The 12320-nt window shown below is 50.2% G+C and overlaps 1 protein-coding gene across 1 annotated transcript; it reads left to right on the forward strand.

Annotated features, from left to right (window-relative positions):
• Window positions 1-2604: 2604 nt before the first annotated feature.
• LOC143642281 (eukaryotic translation initiation factor 1) lies at window positions 2605-3097 on the forward strand. Its single transcript, XM_077110586.1, has one exon. The coding sequence runs from the start codon at window positions 2617-2619 to the stop codon at window positions 2956-2958; it is 342 nt and encodes a 113-aa protein (XP_076966701.1). The 5' UTR covers window positions 2605-2616; the 3' UTR covers window positions 2959-3097.
• The last annotated feature ends 9223 nt before the right edge of the window (window positions 3098-12320 follow it).

The raw sequence follows: 12320 nt of genomic DNA on the forward strand, positions 1-12320 counted from the left end.
GGCTGAAATGAGAGAGCAGAACCCAAGAGACAGAGACGAGAGTGGGAGAGGGAGGCGAGAAGGCCCAGTGTCCACACCCAGGAGGCCGACAGGAGAGGACGGGAGCTCCAGGCTCTGCACCAAGCCTCCTGCATTTCTAGACTGCAAAGACTCCCCAAGCGCCCAGCACAGAAAACAAAACAGAAGAAAAACCCAGGCTCAGACAGTGGAGAACGTTCCCAACGCCAGGTCCAAGAACGTCTCAGATGTTCCCAGAGGGCCAGGGGCCAGTTGAGACCATGTGAGAAGAGCTTCCAAACTGAGGAGATGCTGTATCAGAGAGCCAGGACTGCTGGGCTCCTGGGGCCCAGTGGCTCCTCCAGGGGTGGGGACCTGAGCTGGTGACAGACCTGAGGGATGGCAGGACGTGGGTCACTGGCTGTGCCACACCCCTGCACCCACGAGGAGCCCCCACAAAGCTGGATTGGAGCGTGAGGCTTGACCTGGAGGTCCTGGAGGTCCTGCAGGGATGCTGAGGGCTTCCACTCCTGACCCCCAACCCAGGACAGCGAGTGTGTGTCTGCAGAGACAGACAAGCAGCCCCGTGAAGCACCAGCTCAGGAGAGGAGCCCAGGACATCGCCGGACTCCACAAGCACGGAAGTCTCTCCTAGGGACACAGGAGCAAGGAGGTGGACAACAGAAGATGCATGTGCCCAAATGCTTGTGTATCTACTAATCAAAGGATGGTGACAAGGACGGCAAATGCTTGTAAAATCCATGCATACAGCCAGTGTCACTTAACGATGGGGATATACTGAGCAATGCATTGTCAGTCGATTACATCATTATGGGGACGTCAGGGAGCACCTGCACAGACCTAGACCACAGCCCACGGCACACCTGGACTAAGTGGCCCAGCAGTTTCTCTACTGAACACAGAGGCCACTGTGGCACCATGGTAGGTAGGTGTGAATCTAAACAGAGACTCAGGAAAGACAGTAACACAGTATTAGAGATAAAAAATGGTACACCAGTGTAGGGCTCTTACCCTGAACAGAGCCTGCAGGGCTGCGTGGCTGTGGGGAGGTCCTCTGTGAGCCATGAGGTGTGGCAGGGCCTGTGCGCTGCCGCAGACTGCTACCACTGAACACACGGGCTACACCCAGGAACAGGGTAAAGTGATCATTTCCTCCGCATCCTCTCCAGCATTTATTATTAGTTGTGTTCTTGATGACGGCCATTCTAGCTGGAGTGAGATAGGATCCCAGTGTAGTTTTGATTTGCATTTCTCTAATTACTAATGAAGTTGAACATTTTTTCATGCATTTGTTAGCATTTGATTGCTTCTTTTGAGAGGTGTCTGTTTAATTCATTTGCCTATCTATTAATCGGCCTATTTAATTTTTTGCTGTATATTCTTGATATTAACCCTCTTCCAGAAGAGTAGCTCCCGTTCGGTAGGTTCTCTCCACATTCCTCATTCTTTCCTACGTTATGCAGAAGCTTGTTAACCTGAAGGCATCCCATTTATTAGCTCTTGGTATTATTTCCTGAACTTTAGGGTCCTGTTGAGAAAGTCATGCCTGTGTCTAGGAGGTGCATGGTTTGTGGTCTAATTCCGAGGCTGTGAGCTGACTTTTGTGCATGGTTAGAAGTAAGCGTCCAGTTTCGTTCTTCTAGACGTGAGTAACCAGTTTTCCCAGCACCATTTGCTAAACAGGCTGTCTCTTCTCCACTGTATCCTTTGGCACCTTTTCAAGGATCAGATGACTGTGCTTGTGTGGGTTGTGCTACACTTTTATATGGCTGGCGGTGCAATAGGTTTGTTTCTACTAGCACCACTGTGAACACTGAGTAACGCGTTGCTGTGTCTCACAGAGTGGTGACAATGTCACCAGGCGACAGGAATCCTTCAGCCCCATTCTCACCCGACAGGACAAGCATTGTATGCAGACTGCCATTGATCACGCTGTCATTCTGTGGAGCGAGACTGTACTTAAGAACCCATGTTACGGAGAGTACAATAAAACCAGGGCATGGTGAATTCTCATGTGCAAAACGCTCTGGGGCCATCCTTTGGGAAACACGTGTGTGGATCACAGGGACGCTCGTGGATTTGGGACTTGCCACCTGTTTGTGAACACACAGCTGTTCCAGAGGTTTTGAAAGTCCTTATGGTCCCAACACTCAATTTTCAAAAGCGATTTTGTGGTTGTTTTAACCTCAAGCAGGTCTCCCTTTGCCCACCCCCGTCTCTTGCTTGGTACCTTACACGTCACACCTTAGTCCTGAAGAAGCCCAGAGCATGACACAGCCCTGAGAGGCGCACTTCCCAAGAGACGCTCGGGGTTACAGACTGAATCCCGCAAGCAGGTTGTGATTTTGAAGGACGGTTTTAAGACTACTTCATGACAATGGGGCTGCAGTGATGCTCCTGAGTCACTCAGCAGTGGACAGCAACTACTGTTTCATTCCTCAAATGTGGGCTTCGCGCCCAGTCACTGAGCCACCGCCGAGGACTCAGCAGCCTCCCCCTCGAGCCCCTTCACTTCCCGATGCTCCGTCCCCCCAGCCTGCCTTCTCCCGCAGCCGCCTTCTGCAGGCCGTTTCCACCAAAGAAAAGGAATCGTATGGTATGTCCGCTATCCAGAACCTCCACTCTTTCGACCCCTTTGCTGATGCAAGTAAGGGTGATGACCTGCTTCCTGCTGGCACTGAGGATTATATCCATATAAGAATTCAACAGAGAAACGGCAGGAAGACCCTTACTACTGTCCAAGGGATCGCTGATGATTACGATAAAAAGAAACTAGTGAAGGCGTTTAAGAAGAAATTTGCCTGCAATGGTACTGTAATTGAGCATCCAGAATATGGAGAAGTAATTCAGCTACAGGGTGACCAGCGCAAGAACATATGCCAGTTCCTGGTAGAGATTGGATTGGCTAAGGACGATCAGCTGAAGGTTCATGGGTTTTAAGTGCTTGTGGCTCACTGAAGCTTAAGTGAGGATTTCCTTGCAATGAGTAGAATTCCCCTTCTGTCCCTTGTCACAAGTTTAAAAACCTCACAGCTTGTATAATGTAACCATTCGGGGTCTGCTTTTAACTTGGACTAGTGTAACTCCTTCATGCAATAAACTGAAAAGAGCCATAAAAAAAAAATGTGGGCTTCGCCATGCAGGCACCGGGAACCCAACATGCCTGTGTGCCGTGCCCTGCAGAAGCACCATGCTGAAGGGTTAAGCCTCCTCCCCAAGCCAGTGGCCTCCCAGTCTGTGACAGGAGGGGGTGACAGTGCCCCACAGCTATCTCCTCAGCAGAGCCCCTCAGCAGAGCCTAGCTGAATTGATCTCTCAGAAACCCCTAGGAATGAGCCCCTGCTGTCCCCACCTATTACTGTCTCTATCATACCCGGTCCCTATCTATGACTCCTTAGGTCTTCTCCTAAATAAACCACTCACACTCATACCCTCATGCCTGTAGGCAGGGGAGCATAATGTCTGCATAGTCTATTCTCACAAAACCCAACCTCAGAGCACACTTTAAAACAGACGAAGATGAGCTTCTGCCAAGGCAGGTGTCTCAGAGGGGCCCCACACATGCGCCCACACTGAGCGCCTCCTGGGCATGGTCTGCATCTCCAGGCTCATCCTGGAGCTGGTTGCCCCCAGCTTCTTAGGCCTGGGCCTTGTCTGAGTCTGACTGCACCTCTCCGTGACATCTCCCCAGCACCCATTCTGACTCTTGACGTACAACACCCATGGCCAGGCTGTGCTGTGACATGGCACTTAACCAGAAATGCTGTGTGCTTTCTTCACAATCCATCTTCCTCCCAAAGACCATCTTTGTCTGGTTAACTGCTGTATCCCTGAGCTCAGAATGGGCTTGGTATACAGTAGGTGCTTAATAGACATGCTGAATAAAGGAACGAAAGCAAGTCCAGGCTTCAGAGCTAGTTCAAAATTCTTTTTCCCCTCTGGTCCCCAATCACCTCAGTTAGCAGGCACTGCCAAGCCTTTCAGGATCTTGCTGTCAGGAACAAGGAAGGACAGGACAGCAAGACGGCAGCCATCAGCAGGTGTCCCCTCTGCCCCTCCCTGTGCCTGTGCAGTGGCTCCCAGTGGACATTCTGCCCTTGCTCCTTGGGCATGTGTGCCAGGCACTAGTGGGGGCTTCTCACTCCTCACTGCTTTCACTCTGACCAGATCCTTCTCTGGTGAGGGCATCATGTGCACTGCAGACTGCTGAGTGGCACCCCTGGCCTTCACCTGTCCAGGTGGCATCACACTCCTGGTGAAGATTCAGATGTCTCCAGGCAATGCCAGTGTCCCCTGGACAGGCCGTGCTGGCCTCAGGCTGAGAACCACTGTTAGGCCTGTTTGCATGGAGGTGAAGCTCTATTCTCACCTCTGCAGGAGGGCGAGGAGGTGCAGGTGGGGCAACAGAAGTCTTGGCTTTGGGATGAGCAAGCAAGACTGAGGTTCCTTCGGGACACAGACCCGGGATGTGAGTGCCTAGCCCTGTTCCGTTTTGTGTTGTTCTGTTTGTCTTCCCAGCTTTGTTTCCTGGCTCTTGCCTTTTGCTGAGCTAAGATCTGGGAAGCCCGTACCATGCGGCATACCCCGCCCCAGCATATCTACCCGGTGCACACCTCACAGTAGCAGTGGAGTGCATTTTGCTTTATCTGTTAAATATCTGCCTTCTTGGAAACCACTAGAGAGATGAGGAGGCTGAGGCCTGGCATGCCTGGCCTCAATGCAGACACTGGCCGAGTAACCCCCTGGAGCCCTCTCCTCATTGCTGTGACTGATCTGCTCTGGCTGTGACCCTGGGAAGCAGGCTCAACACTGCTGGATGGGCTCTGAGGGACGGCACGATGTATGTTGGAACACAGGTGTCTCCAACAGCTGTTTTGCCAGGTGAGATGATCTGCTCTCCTCCGCCTGCTGACTCTCAACCTCTACTTGGGATCCCACCCAAGTGGCTGATAGACCCACGACTCACAAGGTGCTGGGCATATGGCCAGCCTTGCAACACAGGATTTAAATGGGCTCTACCTGCTCATCCAGGGGCAGCCCTCAATTTTCCCCAGGAAGGACTTCCAGAGAGCACAACACCTGCTCTTACCACATTTCCTTTTTTGCTTTAGCAAAAAAAGACAAGACCACCCTCTAATTAAAGGGAGTAGGGGGCACAACAATGTGTTTCTGGAGTTTTTGTAACAATTTCAGTTGGCAGCTGACACAGCTTCCTCAGGGTAACAGGGTAACCACTGCCCGGCTGCTCCCAGGTCCCAACTGGTCTGCAGAGGGATATCTGTTACATTTCACAGTGAAAAGAACCAAACTGTGTGGAGCACCTCTGGTTCATGTTCACTTTGCTTCCTGATAATTCATTTTTCTGGATTCACAAACTTTGGCTCTGAGACAGGTTGGAAATTTCAAAAGGTTGCCTTCAGCCCCGAGACTTGGAGACTCTGCGTGGCACTGCCTCAGGACTTGAGCCCTGGAGAAAGCCTTCCTTGTTTCCAACCTGCCCAACACCAGGAAGCTTCTGGAGCAGTCCACCTGAGAAAAGATTCTCAAAGGGCAGAGAGGGAACCCCCAGCCAAATCACATGTCTAGGAAGGTGACAGAACAGAACTCTGTGTACAGGCACCCCTGGCAGGGCCTCTGGCCTCCATCGCAGCCCCCAAATAGTGTTCAAGTGCAGCCCTGGACGCTGCTCTGGAGGCTTGAGGATTGCTCCTAGGTCAGAGCTGGAACATGCAGCTTCTCAGTCCAGGTGCGGACCTCATCCTTTAAGTGTGGACTGGGTCCCAGGAACCTCTGTTTTTAACCAGCTCTGCAGAGTATTTCTAGTCCTCCCATGGTCAGTTGATCTGGGGCAGCAGTGTCCCCAAACGTGACCATGAGCCAGCAGCAGGCCCCACCCCATGCCAGGACACTGACTGAGATGACTGCACTTCAGCAGACCTTGGGTTCCCTTCTGCAGAAAGTCAAAGCAGCACTCATCTGGGGGTGAAAAATGAGGGCTCAAAAATGCTCTCCAGTAGAACAGAGGACAGCAGTGGGGTCTTGGAGCTTCTAGAAGAGATCTCAGGTTGTCTGGTCATGTACCTGAATTTTCAGGTGAGGATAACAGCAAGCAGATTTGGGATCTGCACCCAAAGCCCCGGATTCCTAACCACTGCGCACACCACAGTTGCTTCTGCTTCCTGATGGATTTTCTGATGGAGAAACACCTATGCGTTTCCTTGGAAGGCGCAGCATGCAGTGGAGAGGGCGCAGGAGCTCCATGGAAGCCTCTGGAAGCCACCCCCGCCCTAGAAGAAGCTTTCCTTCCAGCAACCAACCCTCCCGCCGGTCAGAGCTCCGGATGTCCGACAGCCCGACCTGGAAAACTTGGATTCCATGCCTGACCTTTTCCTCCAGGGTGTGTCTTCCAGAGGGCTGCCTTAGAGGTCTTCTTTGGGTTCTGGCAGGGGGTCTGTGTGACTGGCACAGACCTGCTGGTTCTCCCTGGGTCTCTGCCCACTGCCAAGGCCCTTTCCGGAGCACTCATTTTGGAGAAGCAAGTAGTCTGCAGTGGGAGCATGAGGCTGTCCTGGCAGCCGGGATAAGTCCTCCTGCTGCCACTCTCAGTGGCGTGAGGTGGCAGAAGTGTGCTCTCCAGGCCTTTTACGGCTCCCTGGAGTGATTGATGAAGCTGGCCTGGGCAGCCCCACTTGCCCTGGCAGACAGTCCTCTTTGTCTTCCCCAAATGGCAGAGCTGGGAGCGTGGACTTCTAGGTACAGGTATATGATGTGCCACCCTGAAGCCCGTGTTGGACAGCAAGCACCAACTCCCTAATGTGGTTATGACTGCACTCCCAGAGCGCTTTTTCTTCTTTTGAGAATTCTAAGAACAAAGAAGTGTCCATTTTTTATTGAGTAGCAATAGGCAAAATAGCAAATAGTTCATTTGGGCCAGGAAGGCACCCAGGGGAGCCACGTGACAGCCTATCCAACCATCTTGCCCTAGTGTATGCCTGCGTGCACGCGTGCGCACACACACACACAATCTTACAGAATATGTGACACACGCTCTGCCTCACACTTCACCTGTAAGTATGCATTCACAGCCAGAGAAGTTACAGAAGCCATTAGGAGCCATGTACCTGCCTCACAGGTAGGTTATTTTCCAGGTGGTATCCACTGTTACAAAGGAACAAAGAACCCCAGTGTTTACCAAGGCTGGGCAGCACAGCAGGGTGACCAGGAGGTGGGAGCCCTGGCAGACAGCAAAGGAGCCAAGAAGGGGCAGAAGGCCATCATTAGTCATAAACAGAGACTCGAGGATGGGATGCAATAGTACCTGCTCACCTGCAGGCCGGGCTACCCAGCTCCTGCTGCGCTCTGCAGGAAGGTGGTGCAGGAATCAGCAGCCACCAGGCCACCCACTGCCTCAGCCTGGGTGGACCTTCCAGGGGATAAGGCTTGACCTCCTCTGAGACACAAAATACATCCCAAGGCATACTGTCAGATGGCTTGAGGGAGAGAGAAGTGAACTGCTCCTCACAGGTGCAGCAGAGTTGCGTACCTCCAGCATAAGGAGGAATCACTAGTCGGATTGTTACAGTTTTATATGATGTGCCCCCTCCAAAACTCATGTTGGAATTTAATCCCCCCTAGGAGACAGGAAGACGTGGGACTTTAAAAGGTGATCGGGGCTCTGCTGTTGTGAATGAGTTAACCCAATTCTTGTGATTAACAGAGAGGGTACTTTGGTTTTTTCAGTGTTGGGGATTGAACCCAAGGCCTTCCACATGGTAGGCAAATGTCCCACTTTAGCCCTACCCTACTGAGTTATCCTGAGCGAGTCTGCTAGAGCAGCCAGTTTGGTTAGGTCTCTTGCCCTGGGAGGCATGTGCTGCCCTGAGACTCTGCCAGCAAGAAGGCCATCACCAAGATGTGGCCCCTTGATCCAGGGCTACAGATGTGAGCCAAAATAAGTCTCTTTTCTTTGCAATTTGCCCAATTTGTGATATTGTGGGTAAAAGCACAGAAAACAGACTAAGACAGGAAGAGCAAAACTTATCCTTCCCCTTTTGGTTTTCAGTAAGCAGCGATCAGCAATCGTTGCTGGAGGAGCAGAGCACCCATCGCAAGATGATGGGCTCAGTCAGCCCACCTGCGACACAGGAAGGGGGCAGTAAGACCACGGGAGAAGTCCTGGAGGGGCCGGGCTGTCCATTTCATACTAAATATATCCTGATTTAGCAGGTGCCTCACAAAGTCTTTAAAACATGAAATACACAAGCTTCAAAAATCTGTGTTGTTCCTAACAAGAGTGTTTTATTAGTCAGAGGTATTTAAATATTGCTGACCCAAGATTGCACAAGTTGGATATATTTCTGCCATTATGCACTAATTTCAGCAATTCTAGAATGAGGTGGCAACATGATAAGAGACATATTAAAATTTTAAGCGATTACTCTCTAATGGGGAAACCAATACAGAAACAAAGAAAAGCCGCAGAAACCCTCTCTCCTCCTTTCCCATCCCCCAGCGCACCGCCTTGCCGTGGGCTCCGCATCAGTCCCACACCAAAACCACCATTTGCTCACTGCTGCTAATGAACATTACACTTGAAAGACTGAGTGAAGTTACTGGCAATTAAAAAGTGTGAGAGAATAAAACCTACTACAGAAAGGTAAACTCATAATGAACTTGTGCGCTAAATTGTGTCCTCCAACACGACACAGATCCCACGGCACTTAGCAGTAGGAGATGTTCTAAGACATGCATCATTAGACAGTTTTTTTACTGTGCAAGTATCACGGATTGTGCTTACACCAACTAAGAGAGCTACAACATCACCACACCGCACAGGGTCATAGGACCACCCTAGTATATGCCATCTGTGGTTGTCCATGGGGCAACTGCATGTGCTGAAGAACTGTCCCTGGAAGCTCTTCTGGAAAGTGGGTCCGTTCAGATGCCTAAGATAAAGTCAGGTGGTCTGATGGCTAGGTCCCTAAAAAAATAGAGGAATTTGGACACAGAGACACCAGAGGGGAAAATATCACAGAAAGATGGAGGCAGAGGTTGGAGCAGTGCAGCTATGAGCCAAGGACCCCTGACAGCCATTGACACCGAGAACAAAGAAAGGAACCTCCTCTGGGGCCCTGGGAGGAGAATGTCCCTGCTGATACCCTGGCTGGGAGAATAAACTTCAACTGGTCCAGTCTCCAGCCGAGGGGTTTCTCAGGGCAGCCTGGGTGGGGACGGGAAGCTTGGGAAGATTCACCACTTGCCCACAGGCACAGGTGTGACATTGCAGCACGCAGGCTCTTCTAGCCACACCCAGGCATTCCCAGAAAGATGAAGGTGACTCTTTTAAAAGGTTACTGTAACTAAAATCATACAGCGCAGTGGCACAGGCTGCAGACTGGAACAGGCAGTGTTCTTGGATGGGCACCCCACTCTCTTCCTCCCTAGGACACAGCCCTGGCTCGGAATCTCAGATTTCCCATCTGAAAGCAATTCAAATAATTGCGTGGATGTGCAGGATGTCATGAGAGTTCACTGAGGTGAGCTGGGCAAAACCCTTAGTGTGAGGGGCTGAGCACAGCTTGGTGGCAGAGCCCAGAGCCCTGGCAGGGGCCTGGAGCTCCATCCCCTGCAGCACCAACCAACCAACCAACCAACCAAAAAAAGGTCCATCATGGTGCTGCACACTCGATGGGCAAGAAGGAAGGCAGCTCTAATACTGCAGTGACAGTTTCTCCAGATCTGCACCCCCCACCACCACCACCGCTCCATTGCTCCGAGCTGATTCCTGAGCCTGCCTTTCACATCCTCTGTAATTGAGCCTTTGATAAATTCCTCTGCCAAAGCCCGCATGTTGCTGCTCTTCACCTGAAGGAGCCAGTGGCAGACTGGCTGTGACTTTCTTGCCATCTGTACCTCTGTATCTTGTACATTTGTATCTTGCTTTTTGTCTTTAAGAGTTTACAACCTTAGATATTTGTTCCACCAAATGTCCTCTTGCCACCTTCCTTTCCCTCCTGGATGAATTACTGGGAAAAATCCAAACTTCAATTCTATAAGCTTGGAATAAACTTTCAATCCAAAGTCTCCCAAACAGTTATCAACTAAGAGGCTGATATCCAAACACATGTCCCCAAATGATTCCTTGGATGTTTATATTTGAGTACTTAAATATGAAAACAGAGTTCCCAGCTGTTCATCCATATTAGTGGAGACAACAGAAAATCTTTCAACAGAAGCCCCAAATTGCTTTCATGAAGCCTCTACAGAGTGTATGGCTGCAGACCTTTCCTATCTTCATCTGGATTTACTGTGTTAGCATGAAAGATTTTTTTAAATAATGGAAATTGCTATAATTATAATCACTTTAGAACACCATTATTATTATTAAGACCAAATTGCATGGTTCCAGCAGATGCTGGTTCTCCTGTTGGAAAGAAGTCACATAATGGTATCAGTGTGCAACCCGGCTCTCATCTCCATGCCAACGTGGGCCAGCTCATGGCTGTGCCGCTCTCACTGGGGTTTCTGGGCAGATGTCTATGACTCCTCACAGAGTGGCGGGCAGAACAATGGACCCCCAGTTGTTGATTAAAGCCTTTGGAGGAACAAGCACACTCCCAAGGGCTGGCTTTCCCACAGGAGACAGGGATCTGCAAGGCTCAGCTCCTATCAAACTCCTCCCTTCGTTCCTTTGGCACTCGTTCCTGGATCCAACTGTGCACTGTGTTCTTCTTCAAGCTTTGCCCTAAAGGAAGGAGGCCATGGGGCAGCTGGGGGGTGGGGAGGCCAACTGCAGTTACACATTAAGTCACTAACACCTTGAGGTGTGAGCTTGCGGGATCTCTGGCTGGAAAAGCTAGTTCAAAACCACAGCCCAAGAAGTCAGGAGGTGTGAGGGGGAAAGGAACAGGATGTGGCTGGTGGCTGGGAAGCTGGGTTCTGGAGCCCGTCTCCCTGGGTTCTACTTCAGCTCTCTCTCTCTTTCTTCCCCTGTTGCCCTCGCAAGTCACTCAGCCGCTCCAAGTTCCAGATTTCTCATCTCCCTGATGCACATAAGAACTTCAGGGGTAAAAGGTTGTGAGGATTCCCAGGAAAAACACTTGGAATATTCCGCAGTGTCTGTCAGGCACAGGGCCCTCGGACACTATCCATGTCTATGAACTCCTGAAAGTCCTGGTTATTTATTGCTTGAATTTATAATCCTATTTTTCTTTCCACCTAAGCAATTTTTATTTAGGCTTCAGAGAATCAGCAGAGAATAAATGCATGACTCTTGACCATTAACAGAGTGGGAGGTGGCTGGAGGGCAGGGAGGCTGGGACCACAGTCAGCTGAGGAGGCTTAGTGGCCCATGAGGGGTGGTTCAAAAGCCACCCCGCTGCTGCCCTCTTCTGCCAGCTGCGAATGCCCTGCTGGTGGTCAGGACACCTCAGGGCAGGACAGGAGTGAACAGGATGTATGTCACCAACACCTAAGGATTTACAGTAGGCCTGCAGAAAATGATGTACATGGATTTTTGCTATAAAGCAACTTATCACTAAATCAAGCCAGAAAGAGGTCCCAGATATTTCACTCCCCATCAATTTAAAAGTCATATCTGTCTTTATAAAACAGCCTGCCCTGAAAACATGCTACTATTTGAGAAATAACCTTGATCAAATCACCTCTTTGGCTATGGTAAAGATATGAGCACAGGCGCTCAATGTGTTACATTCTGTTAATTAAATTAATTAAACTTCATCATTTTGAAAGAAAGGTCATTGAATTAATTAACAAAAGCAAGCTATTACTTATGAAATCTTTTTTTTTTTTTGAGAGAGAGAGCCCAAGAAGTGTTTTTTTATTTCTTCTCCAGACTTTCTCTTGCACTTTGCTCTGGAAGGAGGGCTTCCAAGCCTCCTTTATCTCAGCCCTAGAACTGCCATCATTCACTGTATCTCAGTGAGAAGTCCCTTCTAAAGCCAACGCTAGCTTTTTTTTTTTTCCAAAAAGGTATAAGTTTCTCAAACAGGGAATCATTCAGGGCTTATTCCAAGAGATTTCACAGGACACAAAAAAGTCTATCCCATGTCCCGTGGGATCTTGTGAGAAGCAATTCACAAAGTTCCCCCCACCACGTGGTGCCCTCATGGGCCACTAAGCCTCCTCAGCTGACTGTGGTCCCATCCTCCCTGCCCTCCAGCCACGACCCACTCCTGCAGCCGCAGAGAAGGCTCACCCCATCCCATACAAGCAGCTAGAATGGGGGCTGAGAAAAAATAATGCATTTGAAGGTTATTTTTCTTTGTTAAACTAATTAAACA

Source organism: Callospermophilus lateralis, chromosome 11, assembly GCF_048772815.1.
Source record: "Callospermophilus lateralis isolate mCalLat2 chromosome 11, mCalLat2.hap1, whole genome shotgun sequence".
Lineage (NCBI taxonomy): Eukaryota > Metazoa > Chordata > Mammalia > Rodentia > Sciuridae > Callospermophilus > Callospermophilus lateralis.

Coding starts and splice junctions, on each gene's coding strand:
- LOC143642281 (XM_077110586.1), top strand. CDS start 2,617: ATGTCCGCTATCCAGAACCTCCACTCTTTCGACCCCTTTGCTGATGCA.